This window comes from Juglans regia, chromosome 10, assembly GCF_001411555.2.
Source record: "Juglans regia cultivar Chandler chromosome 10, Walnut 2.0, whole genome shotgun sequence".
In the NCBI taxonomy this organism is placed as follows: Eukaryota; Viridiplantae; Streptophyta; class Magnoliopsida; order Fagales; family Juglandaceae; genus Juglans; species Juglans regia.
This window is the reverse complement of record NC_049910.1, coordinates 7,086,125-7,105,105: the sequence shown is the minus strand read 5'-3', so window position 1 is coordinate 7,105,105 and position 18,981 is coordinate 7,086,125. Positions and strand designations below refer to the sequence as shown.

Below are 18,981 nucleotides of genomic sequence, written 5' to 3'. Positions count from 1 at the left end.
TCTGAAAAGAGTAATGCTACTTATCGTCTTAATTTTTATCATCCTCTCATTATTTTATGATGTAATATTAGGTTATTGAATATTATTTATTATATTTCACTTATGAAGATTTTATCTAATATTACGTCATAAAATAATAAGAGGATAATAAAAAAAAAGTAATATCTTTATATTTTTGTATTTAAAATATTAATTCATAATTTGAGTATAAAAGGAAAGTATTATAATCATAAATAAATTTTACAATTTTATAAAAATAAATTTATAAATTAATATAATTAAACTATACATTAAATATATTTTTTTATAAAAATAAATTTATAAATTAACATAATTAAACTATACATTAAATATTTTTTATAATAAAAATAATTTTACCTAAAAATATATCGCACAAAAATATTCTCCGATAAAATTCACTTCCCACCCGGCACGAGGTACGGACAGTTGGCGTCGAGACGACTGGCAGGTTACAGATTTTTTTACCTCCACTTTTAACGGCCCTCTCTTCCTTTTTCCCGGGACCCAAACAGCGCAAAATTGAGAGGAAAAAAAAAATAGAGAACAGGGAAAAGAGAAGGGCCGTCAAGCTTTTCGAAGATTCAATATTGTTGCAAGCATAACTGGTCCAGCTGCGCAGTCTTAGGGTTTCTGAATCCTCTGGTTTGGTCGCAGTGATTGTTATGCACCGGTCTTCTCATCAATACTATTGTTCATGCGAATAATTCTCGTATTTTTATATAGATAGGTTGATTTAGATGTACTCGAGTACTTTGAAAGGGTTCGTTCTGGCGGTGGTTTCGAGCGCCTTCATAGGAGCGAGCTTCATCATCAAGAAGAAGGGTCTCCGCCGGGCCGGAGTCAACGGCCCTCGCGCTAGTAAGCTCCCACATTTTCACCTTCCGCACACTAATTTTTATTCTCTCTCTTATTTTTCCTTTTTTATGTTAGTGGTCCTTCTTTGATTTGCTTTTTGGCGTCTTAGGTGTTGGAGGATATGGCTATCTTTTAGAGCCTTTATGGTGGATCGGGATGATAACAAGTAAGCTACTGTTTTCTTCCGCTTCTGCATTCTGCTAACCATCTTTGGTTTCTCGATTTAGCCAAGTAGTGGTACTTAAGCTCGATCAAGTCATTCTTTTTTGGGTTGCTCAATTGGGCCAAGTAATTGTACGATGCTCAATTGGGCGATATTTTTGTTTTGCTCACCTCCTATGACATAATTGTGAATTGAGGGCTCAGAAATTCCTGTTCTTTTGTTTGTTGCTTCTCCATTTTCTTGTTGTCACTTAGGCCATTGATTTTCTACTTTCCTAGTCTATTAGTCTCCAGGGCCTGATTTATGTGCCTATTGTTGATATAATATTTTTGCAAAACTTACAGTGATTGTTGGGGAGATAGCAAATTTTGTAGCGTACATATTTGCACCTGCTGTGCTGGTGACGCCCCTTGGTGCATTGAGTATTATAGTTAGGTATATTTGATTTCTAGCGAGTGGCATTTTCTTTAATATTTCTTTGCAGACCTTCAAACTGTCTTAGTTTATAATCTCTGTTGAAATTGAAAGTGTGTGCATGGAAATGATGTAGCGCTGTTTTAGCACATTTCTTGTTGAAGGAGAAACTCCAGAAAATGGGTATGTTGGGGTGTCTTCTCTGTATAGTGGGGTCCACAGTGATTGTACTCCATGCACCTGAAGAGCAATCTATTAATTCCGTGGAAGAAATCTGGGCATTAGCAACCCAACCAGGTATGCTGCAAGGTTGTTGTCAATAATTGATTGTGCATCTCATATATTTATTGAAATGGAATGCTAATGTCTTTCTCCACCTTATTTCCTGACTGATTTTCTCTTATGTCCAGCATTTCTTTTGTATACGGCATCTGCTGTAGCTATAGCATTGGTACTGATCCTGCATGGTGCACCTCGCTATGGCCAAACCAATATAATGATTTATATAGGAATATGCTCCATAATCGGATCGTTGACAGTGAGTTATTTTTGGCTCTATAGCTTACTGATCTCAAATAAATTACTTTTTTTTTTTTCTTGTTCATGCTACGTGCTCTAACTATCATTCTATTCTTCCAAGTGACATCATGGTTTCCAATATGTAACTGAGTTTTAGCTTTTGCAGGTAATGAGTATAAAAGCCATTGGCATTGCAATCAAACTCACATTAGAGGGGACAAACCAGCTTGAATACTTTCAGACATGGATTTTTGGGACGGTTGCAGTTACCTGTATCATCACCCAATTAAATTATCTAAACATGGTCAGTAGAAGTCATTTCTGCACAATTATGTCTCAAACTGCTATATATGCGATAGGAGAACTTAAAACAGTTTGTTTATCTTTGTGTTTTTATTTGAAGTTATTGTGCTTTATATTGGTTATATTGAACACTGAAGTTGCTAGGCACCTCCTGTAAGATCTGGTTTGGGGCGCTATTTTGGTAATGAGTGCAGAAAATTTTGTTTATTTGACAAGAACAGCCAACTATTGGAGATAACCACACACACACACATATGTAGAGAGAGCAGTGGGCGCGGGGGAGATCTGACATCATAAAGTCAGAATCTTGCCTATTGGTTTGGGCCTTTATTATAATTCAACGGGAGCTGTTATTTTGGTGCTGAAGTTCTTCCAGAAAAGGATTGTTTTAACTTGGTGGGATATGGGTTTGGACTACTTGGGCCCTTTATTTCTTCCCATTTCAACTTCTTCTTAAGCTTTTCAGAGATAATTATTTTCTGATTTATTTCTTTGTTCCTATCCTTCTCTTGGTGTGAGCAATCTAAGGTAAGACTTTGTGTCCAATATGGCGACAATGATACCCCATGCCCGCTAAAAAAAAAAAAGAGAAATGATATTTGCAGTCATAGAGTGCTCAATTGCTGCACACTCCTTTTGAAAAAAGTGAGTAAATCTGAAACCCACATGAAAAATTAAATTTTTAATGGTGGACTCCACTTTTTTTCAAAATGAGTGTACGGCGTTTACATAACCCACGACTATATCTAGCATTACTAAAAAAAATTAGAACAATCTGCAATGCAAATCTAATGGTTTATTATTTCTAGCGGCTCATAAAAATTAGAAAAAACAAGTCGGCACCTTGGTCCCATTGAATAAGATTCTAGTGCTGTTGTGTAAATTCATTTATGTTCTTAATTTATTGGTTTGTATTTTTTTATAAAAGGGAGGTTCATTTTTGCCTCTAATCCTTTTTTTATAGAAAAAAATATTTCCCACTGAAACACTACCAAGAGGATGTATGCTGGCTTTTCTGGTTAAAGAGCTTTCAAGGAGGTTCATTCTAGTATTCATAATAGGGCTCTGAGAGGATGGCTGTGTTAATCGGAAGCAAAAATTTAATGTTTAAATTAAGGATACGTGAAATTTTGCTTGAATTAGAGTGCAAATATGCCTGTGAAGTTTATCTAAATGTTTGGTATTCTTTTAATTATTTTTTTATTTCATTTTTCATTTTTTAATCTTGTGTGTTTGTTGTGACGATGCGTTAAATGCTTATATCTACTGACTCTGGCATTGTTCCAGGCATTAGATACTTTCAACACTGCAGTTGTTTCTCCGATCTATTATGCCTTGTTCACATCTTTTACAATACTTGCCAGTGCAATAATGTTTAAGGTATCCTCATTCAGAAATGTCCACAGAGAGAGGGGGAGTGAGTACCCAATATACCTACTATTTTCTGAACTTTTTTGTTTTGTATACTTTTCAGGACTATTCTGGTCAAAGTGCGAGTAGCATAGCATCAGAGCTTTGTGGGTTCATAACTGTGTTATCTGGGACAGCTATATTGCATAGTACAAGAGAGCCAGATTCACCAATCATTACAGGCATGTCTCTTATCTATATCAGTGGGCAAACTTTGCACAACCTTCAGAAGTTTTGCATGTTGTATATCTTGAACTGGTTTGTTCAATTATTGTCAAAGAGTGTGTTGTAATCAGATGATTGCAATAGGGTGAAACTTCTAAAAGAGTGTCTTGGAAAAAATCAGCAATAAAAAACAGGTATAGAGCGTCTGGAACTTGTAACAATGTGTGCACTTAACTGTTAGCAAGAGTAGAAACTGCTGCAATTTAGAAGTTACTGCCTCCTAGGAACTTCTCAGTCTATTTATATACCATAATTACCAGTGTTGTACCTGTAAACAAATGCCCTTGGGCCTAACAGGCACAAGGAAAGAGCAATAGATTGGACCCACCTACAAAAGGAAAAAAAATGGTTTCTTGTGTTCCTCTTATTCATATAAGAGAAATAATCTACAACTACCACTCTACTGGAGTAGGGTTGACCTAATAGGTTCTAATGACCTAGATTTATAATGCATTCCAATTCTTTAGCATAAGATTGGATCTGAACTTTTGTTGGCTATTCAAATAATGACCACGATTTAATTGGTGTTCTGTCAACCCTTTCCCCTATGAACTTAAAACAAAAATTGTGATTGAATGTAATAGATCCGTGCCTTAGTACGTATGCTCATGTTTTTACGAAATTGAGTTGCTTATATGCAACTGACGGATCCATGTAGGATTGAATCCACAACTTCACTATGTAACTCTATTTATTAGGCAGGAGATGCCATTTCAAGGTTTATACAATGTCATATTCTAGAATTTTCTTACCATCAACAGCCTAAATAGCCAAGAGCCTTTTTGTTTCTGGGCTGATTAACAAGCTCTTCATGGGACTTGAACCTCTTTTCTACCATTGATTCTAATGTGGAGGAAGTATATGAGGGAGCTTCTTTTGTTCTAGATTCAAATGAGGAAACCATGCCGGATGGGTTTGAGGTTGTAGGCCTTTCATGCAATATAATGAGACTTCAAATTTTGAGTGCTTGAACGTGCTTTGCCAAAAGCACAATGCTTTACAAACAAAAATATTTTACACTCAAGATCTTACAAGAAAAATGTGATGGCCTTTTCTCCACATCGAAAGCATTGGATTAGAGCAGTAACATAAGTCTCTATAAGAAAGCTCTGAATTATGCTGTATTTAAATTTTATTAGATTGTATTGTTTAAAAAATTATCCTGGATAACTATTTCCATGTCTGACGGTTCTAAACATGTAGATTTGTATACACCATTATCTCCAAGAGTATCATGGTACATTGGAGGCAACGGGGAACTCTGGAAGCAGAAGGATGACGATGGATCACCCCCCAGTTTTATCACAATTTTGCGGCAAGACTATTTCAAGTAATATAACATTCAAGGCAGGGCTTGGACGTTGAATCTTTTGATACATCTCATCTTTCTGATTCGGTATGAATGACCATCTCTGTTCCAGTGCAATTCTCAAGCTATAGTAACTTAATGTCCTTTGGACACCAATTTTGAATCTGGCGTTAGATCCCAGCCATCTAGGTCGAGATTCATATATGCTTGTGCAGACCCATTTTTTTTTTTCTTTAAATGTAGTCATTTTTTGGCAGAAATTTTTTAAATCATTTTACCTCTTTTGGCATGTCAAAACAAAGTCTTTGGAGTGCCCATCTTGTGAAGTAGTTATGTATCAGTATCCCTTACACGGTGATTTCTCCTTCTTACCTCTTGTGGCTTTTAGCAAGGCGTGCAGACTTTAGGAATGAGTTAGTCCTTGTAAGCCAATGTAATCATAATTATTTAAATTGCATTGAAAACTATAACATTAATTACTTGATTTATTCCCCATATTTTGTTTAGTGTTGATTGCTGTAAGACTGTTGTTTGATACTTCATTTTCAAACGTTCAAAAAATGGGTAAGCTTCCACTTCGATTTCCTAGTATTTTTAATTAGTGGTAATATAGGCATTAGATCAGAATAAACTGTTAAATATGGTTTGGCAAATACAAAAAGTGATTTCGAACATCCCAGGCCAATGCTTCTACCTGGGACTAACAGTTTCTGTAAATGCTGGCTGTTTCTTTTATATCTTTGAATGGAAAAATGGAATGAAAACACTATCGACAATAATTTTTTTTTAGATTCGTGTTATAGCTACAAAGAAATTTTATAAAAGTAAATTTACAAACTGATGGGATTTAATTAGGTACTTTGGATTATAAAAATATTTTTATTATAAAGTGTATATAACATATTATATAAAATTATGTCAATTTATAAATTTATTTTCGTCGCAATAGCACTTCTAATTTTTTTATCCCACTTTGAATCTTTAAGATTTGGAAAATATTGTTCTTTAGATAATGTCATATCAGGTTTAAATGATTAAGATACGAAGTCACTTAAAATATATAATTTCATGGAGTGTATATTACAAACTGACGGGGGGTTTTTAAAGTTTTGAATTTTAGTTTCGAAAGTATATCAAGTCTTAAGGTCTCGTTCAGTTATACAAATTAAATTAAATGAGATGATATAGGAGTTGAAAGTTAAATAAAATATTGTTAAAATATAAATTTTTAATATAATTTGAAATTTTTTAATATTTTATATGAAAATTTTATAAAAATGTAATGATTAGATAATATAAAATGAATTAAAATGATTTGAATAACAAACGAAGCCAAACACTTGTCACTGCCCCTTGTAATGATCAGGTGATGGCGTTTTACGGTGGAGGATCGCATCATTCGGTCCCTCCAATTGGAAAACGTCAGGGAGTTGTATTTTTATATGAGAGGAAGGAGACCAAATGAAAGTGATTTTTAATATATCTTTTAAAAAAAAAAAATTATAAATGCTGAAGAAGAAAGAAGAAGATAATAGCACGCCGACGCATGAAAATGATCTCTATTATTAAAAAAAAAAATGCAATCGGTCGTTGAGGAATACCAAGGCCTAGAGGGTGGTCCCATTTTTATAAACTTCAAGAGTTAGGCTACTGTGCAGTTCAGAGTAAATGATACTTGTCTTTTGCAAATTTTTTTAATATATTTAAATATTTTTTAAAAATAAAAAAATACATCAATACACTTAATCATTTTCTTAATTATTAAGTAAAAAAATTAATTTCTTTTTTTCCAAACAGTCACATTTAACGGACAAACTATTTTTTTCTAAAATTCAAACCTCTTCCAATTCTCAAAAATAATATTATTTAGAATGATTGGTTTGAATTTGATAAAGCAAGTTGTGAATTATAGTAATTAATTATCAAAATTTTACTAAATATGATTTGAGTGTGACTTACTACACAAGCAGACATATATAAATGAGCAACTCTCTCTCTCTCAATTACTCAAAATGAATAGATACGTTTAGATGTTGAGATGATCTCAGATAATTTGAGTTAATATTTAAATAATAATATTTTATAAATTTTATTAAAATATACTTGAATGTAAATATATTGAGATATGCATTTGGATGTATGAAGTATGTTGAGATGAATTTAATTTCATGATGAGAAGTTGAAAAATAGTGAACCCTTAAATGATTAGTTTGGGATGAGTTGAGCTCACTCCAAGAACCAAACACATGTAATTGGATGCTTAGATGATCTCAATTGATTTGTAGATAGTACTAAAAAAAATAGTGTATAGTAATAAAAAAATAATGAATTATTTGTGAATAGTAATAAACTATTTTTTAATAATAATAAAATAGTACGAGACTATCTCACTTACCAAACATGGGTTGCCATAATGAAGGATAATCTTTAAGAGCATCTTCATAGGTTTGGCTAAATGAGAAGATTGGTTAAAATTTGTATAATTGATATAAAATAAATCTCACATTGAATTGGGCAAATCTAAAATAATTTAGATTCATGCTATAGTGGTTGGTTAAAGATGGAGAACTACAATTGATTCACTAAATATTAAAATACTAATTTATCACTCCCAACAAACATTAAAATATTAGTTTCTCACTCAAAAACAAAAATACTATTTGGTTTGGTATTAAGAAATTTAGATAGAAATTTTGATTAGTTTAATCAAATAATTTGTTGTTATTAGCATTAAATGACTTTTGAAAATATAATTTTTTAATATTAATTTAATTAGAATATAATTATTATTAATATTTAATTGATAGAACTACAAAATGTGATAAAAATAAATTAAATAAAAAATAAATTAAATTAATAATATTTTATTATTATATAAAGAGTGAATGAATAATCTAACATGAATATTAAATTTAAATAGAATAAATAAATATAATATTAATTAAATTTTAAAGATAAATTTGATCAAATCAATAAAAATGCTTTAAGCAATAACAATTTAGTTTTTCCTTTAGCTAAATATACATTTATATAAGAATCTTTTACACATGCAGATTGTAATCGTGCGATGTGTTGTCCCTGTATCGGTGGATCTCCTGAAAAGCATGAATCTAAATAAAGATAAGGAGTTGCAGTCAGATGATCAAAGTCAAAGCTGCAGTTCTTTGATAGTGTATCCCCTGTTTTACCGGTAATTATTGCTTTTGTTGAATTCTGAAAACCTGGAATTGGAATCTGACACCAAATAGCACCAAAAAAAAAAATGGTAATAGTCCTTTTACTAAATATTCATTTCCATAATTTTTTTAGGCTATTTCAAAAAATTATATTTCTAAACTGGTATAGATAATATAATAAAGTGTTTATATTATATAATTTAATTTAAAAAAAATAAAAATTTAAATCTTATAAATTAAATCTTATCATTTAAATGATATTATTATTATTGATACAGAAGTGAAATATTATACCCTACATATTTGTTGGAAATGCTCTTATGACATTTTATCTTGTTTCATTTTATAAATAATGGACTTTCACCTCTGTTGGACTTATTGATCATCTCATCTCATAGATTTTTGTGTTTTTGGATTTTTGTAAGAAAAATCTCATCTCAGATAATTGAGTCAATTTCGTTTATTTTTACATATGAAATCAGATGAAATAAATTGATATAAAAGTTAAAAATTAAATAAAATATTATTAAAAAATATTTTTTTAATATTATTTTTATTTTAAAATTTAAAAAAATTAAATTAATTATTTTAAAACTGTAATGATTAGATGAAATAAGTTGAAAAATATTATAAAAACAGACATGACCTTAAACTATCATTTGGTATCATAAACAAAATTAAGGAAAATTAAGGTTTTTCATAATTAAAAAAAAAAAAAAAGCGCGCGCACACAAACACATGGGCTAAGCCGCTGTACTCGCGCAGTTGGTCAAGGATTCCTGAGCGAGAATATTCACTTCTTGGCCTTTAAGGCAAGATTCCCGTTTAAGAAGGACCTAAGAGGTTGTCTTTTCTTCCCCTTACAAATACAGTTGTCGTTTTTATGAATCATGCCGGCCAATACGATAAAATCCCCTTTTGACTTGCACCATTTTTTTCCTCCCTATATATTCTTTAATTTATATGAAATTAATCCAGTCCTTTTTACGCAACGCCGAAGATAGATGGCTGCTCCTCCGCCAAACTCGGTGCCTGAGGCGTACCAGGCCGGCACGTCTTTGGCGGTGCCGCCATGGTTGAACAAAGGCGATAACGGGTGGCAGATGATAGCGGCGACCCTCGTCGGCCTGCAGAGCGTGCCTGGTCTTGTCATACTCTACGGTAGCATTGTCAAAAAGAAGTGGGCCGTGAATTCGGCTTTCATGGCTTTATACGCTTTTGCTGCCGTTATAATCTGTTGGGTAACGTGGGGATACAAGATGTCCTTCGGACACAAGCTCCTTCCCTTCTGGGGAAAAGCCGGCCCCGCTCTCGGACAAAAGTTTCTCCTCGAATGGGCTACGCTGCCTGAAACTAATCAGTACTTCAGTAACGGCGAGCTCGAGACGGCCATGATTCGGCCATACTACCCCATGGCAACGATGGTGTGGTTTCAGTGTGTTTTTGCTGCGATCACGATCATACTTTTGGGGGGATCGCTGTTGGGGAGGATGAACATTAAGGCTTGGATGATGTTTGTGCCACTTTGGCTTACTTTCTCTTACACTGTTGGAGCCTTCAGCTTGTGGGGTGGAGGGTTCTTGTTTCATTGGGGTGTCATGGATTATTCAGGTGGTTATGTCATCCATCTTTCTTCAGGAATTGCCGGATTCACAGCTGCTTACTGGGTCAGTCAATTCTTTCTTTCAGTACTAGCTACTACGACTTTTCCCAAACATATATGCTTGCTCTTTGTGTACGTAGGGTTCTCTTTTCATTTAAGAACTTGTCTCCCCACTACTACAGTTATCTAATAACCAAAACATGAATCTCTACTTCATAAACCAGGCCATGGTTCTTCAATTGGTCTGTGCACGTAGAATCTTTGCAGATTATATTATTGATTTCGAAAAGCTTCTCTAAGAAAATAGATGCACTGTTCTAGGATCGATGAGAACTGATCTGTGCATCGTTCAATAATCCCACTTGTTTTAATTTCGAATTAATTTTTAGATAATTTTTTATTTGAAATGATGAATATTATATGTTGTGTGTAAATCATAGTTGTACAGCATACCTCTCACTTAAAATATAGTTATATAAAATGTTGTGAAAAATATTGTGTAAATCATTTTCTATATTATATATATAACTACATGAGTACTTCTGTCATTCAGGTTGGGTTAGATTTAGGTTGAAAAAATAATGAAAAATTAATGATATAATATTGAATAGTAGTGAATAGTAATAAAAAATATGTGAAAAATAATAATAAAATAACAAATAATAATGAGATATTATGAGATTAAACTTATTTTTGGGCATCAATAATCATTGATTAAACAAAAATAAAGTCCCTAAAATTAATTCTATTTTTTTAATTTTGGAGGAAAATGACAAAAAGATGTGTTTTTGGTTTGGATTGTCGTAGTTGCTAGCTAGTATGAACAGCCGCGTGATCAGTAAGTCAAGATGATCTGAGCGGTAGTTTGCGGTTTGATAATACAGGTAGGACCAAGATCAAGAAAAGACAGAGAGAGATTTCCTCCAAACAACGTATTGTTAATGTTGGCAGGAGCAGGGCTATTGTGGATGGGTTGGGCGGGGTTCAACGGTGGAGATCCTTATGCAGCCAATATTGACTCCTCCATGGCCGTCCTTAACACCAACATTTGCGCCGCTACCAGCCTCTTAGTCTGGACGGGGCTCGACGTCGTCTTCTTCAATAAACCCTCTGTCATTGGAGCAGTTCAGGGCATGATTACCGGACTCGTTTGCATCACACCTGGTGCAGGTGACATAACAGCTTATAATAATGACTAGTACTACGTACCTCTGTTGATTCCTTATCATCATCGGAATTCTCCTTAGAAAGTTGGGATTTTGTCAGAGTTTTTTTTTTGTTTTTTTGAGCTTGCAATAGTTTTGGATTAACATGCATCGTCCATTTCAGGCCTTGTTCAAGGATGGGCAGCAATAATCATGGGAATTTTGTCAGGCAGTGTTCCATGGTTCACGATGATGATCGTACACAAGAGGTCGAAACTTCTCCAGAATATTGACGACACGCTCGGCGTTTTCCACACCCATGCCGTGGCTGGGTTGCTGGGCGGAATCCTCACCGGGATCTTTGCAGAGCCCCAGCTATGCAAGCTTTTTCTGCCCATCACAAGCTCCAGGGGAGGCGTCTACGGAGGATCCGGAGGAAAGCAGGTCCTCAAACAGATCGTGGGTGGCTTATTCATCATTGGATGGAACCTCGTGGTCACCACTATTATCTGCAACGTGATAAATTTGGTGACCCCTCTGCGCATGTCAGAGGAAGAATTACAGATAGGGGATGATGCCGTTCATGGCGAGGAAGCGTACGCGTTGTGGGGTGATGGCGATTATGATCCTTCTAGGCAAGATCCTAAATATTCGGATGATAAATTGCCCCACCAGGCATCTAGTGGTGCTACTCAGGTGGTCTAGGGGGCGCAAGTTCGCTTTCTAATTAAGTCTTTTGTCCAAATTTAATTCAAGTCTCCGAATTGGTGGGTGCTTAATTATCTTTTGTCTTCTTTCTAACTTTCTTATATTACATATATTCACACCAAGCATTTTGTGCGTGACATCTCATGTGTGATGATTACCTCTCGTGTCATGGACGAAAGATTTGTGATATCGATGCATGATTGAGATGTTAAATGCGACGTTTGATCATGTTTATTAAGGAGTGAAACTACAGAACCATTTAAACATTTTTAGAGAGCTCCAATCCCTTATAGGAAGATGATGAGAAAATACAAGACTAGTGGTGATCAGCATGTCATCATGCAAGGGATGGAGTATTATATGGAGACTGCCCCCATTTCGTTTGGATTCATAGATAAATGAAATGATTTTATATGAGTTGAATAAAATATTATTATAATATTATAATTATTTTTAAATTAAAAAAATTAAATTATTTATTATATTTTATGTAAAAATTTAAAAAAATTATAATGATGAGATGAGATGAATTTCGAATCCAAACGAAGTAATATCTTGTCAATGTCATCATCTCTCGTAAGAAATTTATAAGAAATAGATCATGTTATTGGACTATATAATAAATGTTGTTGGAGTATATATACTATATAACCAAAGAGTTTAAAATCTATTTAGGAGATGGTGATTCTCTTAACTATAATATAGCTATAATTTTTAAAATCGTAATGGACGCACATTTCATAGCTTATAGTAATAGATTTAATTTCCGACAATAGTTCAATTTTTTCTAAAGCAAAACTTTGAATTGAAGTAATAAATCTATGAAAAGAAATTAATAAATTTTATAATTTGATGTATAAAATAAATTTACGTGAATTTATGAGATTATTATATAATATTTTTTATTATCCAATAAATCTTGTACATTTTGAACCATTTTGATTTGTTGCTCACTGGGCCTCAGCGTCGCGATCAGCCCAAGCCCAGCCAACGAAAGAATTCTTTCGTAGCGCCATAGTCGAGCTCTCCCCTTCGTGGTCGACGAATTAGCTGCAAGAGTTTATTTCATTCGGCACAACCTGCCCTTGGATTAGGTACACTCTCTCTTACCCCTGCTTCATTATCAGATCCGAGCATGACTGATTAAAAAATTCGATCTTTGGAGATGATATCTGGGATTTGGGGGCTCATAGATTTGGGACGAGTAAAAGTATTTTCAAGTGGAGGAATTGGAGGTGATGGAATGTTGTTCGAAGAAATGCGCAAGACATATTATATTCATGGGGATTATATATGCCGGCCATTTGCACGCATATTTTGTTTTCTTCTTTTATTTCCATCTCCACTTTTTTATACTATCTGTTTCGCATCCTGATACGATGCCATGCTCAGTTTTTTGTGTTGGTTATAATGCACCAAGCTGTACTTCATTGAATTTTATGCTGATTTTCCTTTTCTTGTGGTATTCGACTCATAGTTTAGACGATGTTATGCTCTGACTCCATTGAAATTTTAGACACAAGTACATAATTCGTGGTAATAAAACTTGGATGTTCTATTGATATTTTCAGGTACCGATGGCAACCACGGCTTGTTTTATCATTGTGAGCAGAAATGACATCCCTATATATGAAACTGAACTCGGATCAGCTGCTAAAGTATGCCATTCTTCATTCATATTTGTATCTCGCTTTCTTTGTTTTTTTTTTTTTTTTTTAAATATAAATTCTTCGTGCCTTGTAAATGTATTCTCTCGATATCTCTGGTATACGTTGTCTTGGGAAGGCATATGGTTTCTTGTGACTTTTAGGTTTTTCTCTTCTATAGTCTTATAAGCACTACTAAAGTAATCATAGTTTCAAAGCTGATTACTTCCTGGAAAAAAAAAAGGTTTTCTGTTTTAGGTTAAATTCTTTTTTTAACATTCACCTCAACGTGGAATCTAAATTCTGTTCCATCATCTCAGATACCAAGAAAAGGAAAAAGAATATAATGCTTTAAGCATGTTTTGGATTAATGTAATCATGATTGAAGATAGTTTGCATTTGAATTCGTTATATATTTTTCATGCTAGAGTTATCTTACCTGCCTTGCTGCCTTATGTAGTTATCATGATTCTTTGGTCTCTATTTTGATTTCTTTTTTGAACTTATTAAATGTTTGTATGTTACGGTCCTCCTACCAGCTATTTAACATCGGCATTGTATCACCTCATAACAGAGAGAAGATGCTGCTCAGCTGCATCAGTTCATATTACATGCAGCTTTGGATGTTGTTCAGGACCTTGCATGGACTACAAGTGCCATGTGAGTTATGTTACACAAGATAATCTATATATAAATGTATTCCCGAATAACATGTATACTTTGCTCCATTATACTCATTGGACCTCCTAACAATCTCCGTCCTTATGTTCTTGATGCAGGTTCTTAAAAGCAATCGACAGATTTAATGATTTGGTGGTTTCGGTATATGTTACAGCTGGTCATATCCTCTCTACTTGTGGACTAGTTCATAGATGGCATACAACTTTAATATTTTCTTTCTATTTTTGTCATGATATAAAGTTAATTGAAAATAATCTACATATTCGATGTTGGCATTATGTATTGTTAAGGCAGTCACCACCCTCGAAATAATGTTAACTTTGAGCAAAGTTAAACCCCCCGGGTCATTGCTTAGTTGTCTGTGGTATGTGTTTTGTGTTGAAGCTGAACTATGTTGGCCTTGTACAATTATCTAACCCACTTTTGCCTAGCTTAAGAAAGGTAGTTATTAAAAACTTGACAATGACATAAAAAACTAATTGACACCCATCTGTCTTCTTTATCACATCAAGACCCAATCTGTCACTGGTGTCGCTGTGGTTTTGTTTCACCATGCTACAGAGCTGTGAGAGTGAAAAGTATTTTTATTTTCTGCTGTATATGAGTGGAAATATGAATTTTTCTTTGACCAATCTTACATACGCGATTTATGCTGCTTCACGACTCTCGTAGCGATGATGGAATTAAGAGCTTTTTCCAAGAGGTTCATGAGCTTTATATTAAGGTAAATTATGGGTTTTAACTTCTATTAAATTCATTTTTTCCCTCTCATACTGGTTCTATTAGCATGCTACATGTTCTTTTGGTAGAATGGATCTCCTTAAGAATGATGATGATCTGGTCGAGCAGCTATTCTTGTCCTTTTCATGAAGCCTTCGAATGCTATGAGATGAACTCCCAATGATATGTAGCTATTGCACATTCTATAATTACAGTATGTATCAGTAGTGAAATTTTGATAATTGCCCACTTTCCTGCACTTGGAAAGGCCACCACTGGTAGAACTTCTTCTTTTAATCAGGAAGCTCTTGTAGGAAAATGCGTGCTCGTTCTGGTGGCTCTGTGCCAATGGTGTTTTGAAGATTAGGAAGTTTATTTATTTATTTTTTTTATAAGTGAAGATTAGGATGTTTATAATTGCTCAAAACCAACAAAGAGCATCTTAATATAAACAGAAACGTAAAACCCCCAAAGTTAATGAAAAAGGGTAACTTCTACAGAAAAATTGCAAAATGTGAATCTTGATTAGTATCTCTCCTGCAAATACCTTAACGTAAATCTTTTATCTGCTTTGCTGTTCAATTTGTTAGGTGTGTCTCATCCCCACGGGTTGGGTCTACATTTTTTTTTTCCTTTATCCACTTATGTTAGTTTTTTTTTTTTTTCAATTCAACTTGTTCTGAAGAGGATAACAGGTGTACCTTGGGTGAATGCCGTTAGCACCATTAGATAACCTACCAGAAAATAACAACATATATGCTGTATACAACCATTTTGATTGTATGTTCTATCTCAATTCCCTTCTTTGAAATGGTTATATTGAAGATGCAAGTTTAAGCCATCTTATGCTATAATGCGTGCTTCATGCTGAATCTAGACTGATCAATGACAATCAGAGTTTTTATTGGCCTTTGGTTTCTCAATTCCTCATATTGTACAGTAGTGGTGTTTCTGATGGTTCTGCATTCTCTTACAATATTTATGCCTAGTAATGCTAGATTAATGGCTATTAGAAATTGTTTATTGGCTAATATGGTGTCTGGCAATTTTGCAGACTCTTCTTAATCCCCTATACTTGCCTGGTTCTCGCATTACATCGTCGCACTTTGATACAAAAGTTCGTGGCCTTGGACGAAAATATCTGTAGAGGTCCTTGTTCTGTTAGACTCAAGCTCATGCGATTATGGAGAGTTGCAAGTTTCAATGGCTTGAGTTGGATCTCCCCTATTTTCTGATCCTGGATAATCTCAAAGTCTATGGTTTGGTGGTTGTAAGAATTTGTCGCATGGTTACATCAGATCTTTCTATATATGCATTCATCCCGAGTAATGATCTATAACTTCCATGCGAAATTTTCACAGTTTAGACACATATCTGTTGTATCTAATGATTGATTTCATGGTTATTTCTATTGATTTTGCTTTGTTTAGCAATTTGCAGCATTCCTTCAATCTACTTATTATTTGTAAGGATCAAATGCATGCATATTTTGAACCCTAGCAAAATGCACTTTTTTTAAAGGCAAAAAAGACTAATAATTGGTGTAAATTGATATCTTTAACACCCCCCTCTTTTGAGCTGCTAACTACAAAATGGCGTCAAAACATCTTTAGTAACAAACTAGGGAATAGCTAAAGAAAATTATATACATACAACTGTTTTCATAGTTCTTTACACAACCATATCTTAAATGAGGACATTTTTGTAAAATAACTTATAAAAATAATATCGTTTTATAAAAATACTCTCAGTTTAAAACATGATTATATAAAAGGTTGTAAAAATGATTATACGTGTATCATTACTAGCTGGCTAACCACTATACCAGTGTTACATCATTTAGAATACTAAAACTTTTATTTAAATTTTAAATTTTACATAATAACCTTTTATTTAAAATGAAATATGAGGTAATGTTATGTACTTGTCATTGTTCTTTAGGCCTGGTTTGGATAGAGATTTGCTTCCATCTCATCTCATTTCATCTCATCTTATCTCAATATCAAAACGCCATAAATATAAACACTTTTCAATTATAGATAGTCAACTTTTTCATATAATTTTTATCTAATCATTATAACGTTTTTAAACTTTCCAATAAAACACAAAAAACATATCAACTTTTTCAAATTTTAAAATATAAATAATATTAAAAAATTATATTCTAACAATATTTTAACTTTATAATATTCTTATTCAATTTTTTTCTCTCATTTTTCAAAATTTCATAAATATTTTAATTCAAATTATTTCACTATTATTTATAAACCATCTCAACTAATTATCCAAACTAAATCTTATTTTGCGGAGGAGAAAAAAGTAAAAAAAAAAAAAAAAACGAACACACGCTTCGGACATCATTATTACAACTAAAGAAACAAAAAGGGTTGGTTTTGGGTGGTAAGAAAGTAAAAGCTAATTAACCTCCACATCCCAACAAACTCGATATGTTGGTCGGATGTCACATAAGAAATCAAAATCAAAACAAAACCAGATTAGACTCATACCAAAAAAATTAAAAAAATATATATTCTTTTAAGGACATCCCAAGTCCTTTTTTATGATCGACAAAGCACATAAATCAATGTAGCAATTATTTTCTTTGACTTCTCAATAACCCAATTGAATTGTCATTATAAAAAATAAAAATAAATAATAATAATTCTCGATAACTAAATATTTACGATAAAAATAATTATTTATAATAAAAATAGATCAATTCTTATAATAAATAGTTGTTTTATAAATATTTTCTTATAACGTGTCATATATACATATATGAAAAATTTTATTGCAAGTGATTTTACGTACCAATATTAAATATAAGATATTCGTTTAATAAAACAATACGAATTAAAGATAAAATTATTTATTGTGAGATATAATATATATATTTTTTAATAAAATAAGTTATGTGAGTGTTGGTATGCAATTTGATACGTCAAACTATTTGTATCTAGTAAATCGTATATATATATATATATATATATGTATGACTAAAAATAATCATGCACTAATGTAATGGAGCCTAAATCTAGTTCCATCAAACGAAAGACACTTGGCAGTTTTATTTGTAACGTGTAAATGACTAATTGGTTTCATTGAAAAAATAATTAGCGTGCAGATCCCGGTGGGGTGGTTTAATTATTGAAGTCAAACAAGTTATCTATACCTTATAGGAAAAAGTTCTGATTTTTATATCTAGATGAAAAAATTTTGAGGACAAAAAATTGATGAGGGGATAAGGTGTCATTTAGATAGTGAGTTGAAATGTGATAAGAGTTAAATAAAATATTATTAAAATATATTTTTTATATTATTATTATTTAAAAATTTGAAAAAATTAAATTGTTTATTATATTTTTTATAAAAATTTTAAAAAATTATAATGATAAGATAAAATATTTTCACTTTCTAAATCGGGCCGATCATCGTTTAGTCCTATTTTCATGGTAATAAATCAAAGAGAGATAGAAGCTCAAATGTAGAAATTTTAAATTTGATTCTCTAAATTTAATAGAAGCTCAAGGCATAGGAGCAAAAATATTCCTAAATTTGATTGTAAATTGGGATTTTAACAAGATATTGTTAGCATAGTCTCATGAAAAAACCATTGTCTGCTTTTGGTAGGTAAATAGGACATTACCAATGGGAACAACAATGGCTTTAGTACCAACAAATTTCAAAGATGGATGGATGTTACGTTTTTTTTTTTCTTAAAAAAATAAATTAAAGATTTATATGAAATATACCTCGACAATTTTGTAATAAAGATACGTTTAGATCTCAAATTTATCTCAACTCGTTATTATAATTTTTTTAAATTTTAACATAAAATATAATAAACAATTCAATTTTTTCAAATTTTAAAATAATAATAAAATTAAAAAATAATATTATAATAATATTTTATCATTTCAACTCAACTCAGTTCAACATCCAAACGCAATAAGAGCATTTAAAAAACAGTATATGTCTATATGAATAAGTAGAAAAATAAATGGAATAAGTCAATAGTAAAATCATCCATGAATGTGAGCATTGTTGCAAGCCAATAGTTAATTTGGCTTGGCAATATCCAGC

The 18,981-nt window shown here is 32.5% G+C and overlaps 3 protein-coding genes across 4 annotated transcripts; all 3 read left to right on the top strand.

The window, feature by feature from the left end:
* The first annotated feature begins 442 nt into the window (after positions 1 to 442).
* Positions 443 to 5,712, top strand: LOC108990434 (probable magnesium transporter NIPA6). Its single transcript, XM_018964402.2, has 9 exons — positions 443 to 879; positions 986 to 1,042; positions 1,384 to 1,474; positions 1,590 to 1,750; positions 1,864 to 1,991; positions 2,139 to 2,276; positions 3,563 to 3,655; positions 3,750 to 3,867; positions 5,114 to 5,712. The coding sequence occupies exons 1-9, from the start codon at positions 759 to 761 to the stop codon at positions 5,242 to 5,244; spliced, it is 1,038 nt and encodes a 345-aa protein (XP_018819947.1). The 5' UTR covers positions 443 to 758; the 3' UTR covers positions 5,245 to 5,712.
* A 3,671-nt stretch (positions 5,713 to 9,383) lies between these two features.
* On the top strand, positions 9,384 to 11,922 carry LOC108990431 (ammonium transporter 3 member 1-like). The gene is made up of 3 exons (XM_018964399.2): positions 9,384 to 10,062; positions 10,883 to 11,168; positions 11,328 to 11,922. The coding sequence occupies exons 1-3, from the start codon at positions 9,400 to 9,402 to the stop codon at positions 11,846 to 11,848; spliced, it is 1,470 nt and encodes a 489-aa protein (XP_018819944.1). The 5' UTR covers positions 9,384 to 9,399; the 3' UTR covers positions 11,849 to 11,922.
* Positions 11,923 to 12,840: 918 nt separating this feature from the next.
* On the top strand, positions 12,841 to 16,319 carry LOC108990429 (trafficking protein particle complex subunit 2-like). 2 transcript variants are annotated; one of them, XM_018964394.2, is made up of 6 exons: positions 12,841 to 12,945; positions 13,423 to 13,509; positions 14,072 to 14,157; positions 14,277 to 14,338; positions 14,817 to 14,902; positions 15,953 to 16,319. In XM_018964394.2, the coding sequence occupies exons 2-6, from the start codon at positions 13,429 to 13,431 to the stop codon at positions 16,043 to 16,045; spliced, it is 408 nt and encodes a 135-aa protein (XP_018819939.1). In that variant the 5' UTR covers positions 12,841 to 12,945; positions 13,423 to 13,428; the 3' UTR covers positions 16,046 to 16,319. The 2 variants fall into 2 exon arrangements, with proteins under 2 accessions (XP_018819939.1, XP_018819940.1); XM_018964395.2 differs by lacking the exon at positions 12,841 to 12,945 and adding an exon at positions 12,970 to 13,086.
* Positions 16,320 to 18,981: the final 2,662 nt, after the last annotated feature.

Excerpts from the sequence above, each read along its gene's own strand:
- LOC108990431 (XM_018964399.2), top strand. The coding sequence starts at position 9,400 with ATGGCTGCTCCTCCGCCAAACTCGGTGCCTGAGGCGTACCAGGCCGGC. Across the intron at positions 10,063-10,882 it reads GATTCACAGCTGCTTACTGG|GTAGGACCAAGATCAAGAAA; the intron begins GTCAGTCAATTC and ends TTGATAATACAG. Across the intron at positions 11,169-11,327 it reads TTGCATCACACCTGGTGCAG|GCCTTGTTCAAGGATGGGCA; the intron begins GTGACATAACAG and ends CGTCCATTTCAG.
- LOC108990434 (XM_018964402.2), top strand. The coding sequence starts at position 759 with ATGTACTCGAGTACTTTGAAAGGGTTCGTTCTGGCGGTGGTTTCGAGC. Across the intron at positions 1,992-2,138 it reads CCATAATCGGATCGTTGACA|GTAATGAGTATAAAAGCCAT; the intron begins GTGAGTTATTTT and ends TAGCTTTTGCAG. Across the intron at positions 3,868-5,113 it reads AGATTCACCAATCATTACAG|ATTTGTATACACCATTATCT; the intron begins GCATGTCTCTTA and ends CTAAACATGTAG.
- LOC108990429 (XM_018964394.2), top strand. The coding sequence starts at position 13,429 with ATGGCAACCACGGCTTGTTTTATCATTGTGAGCAGAAATGACATCCCT. Across the intron at positions 13,510-14,071 it reads AACTCGGATCAGCTGCTAAA|AGAGAAGATGCTGCTCAGCT; the intron begins GTATGCCATTCT and ends ACCTCATAACAG. Across the intron at positions 14,339-14,816 it reads GGTATATGTTACAGCTGGTC|ATACGCGATTTATGCTGCTT; the intron begins ATATCCTCTCTA and ends GACCAATCTTAC.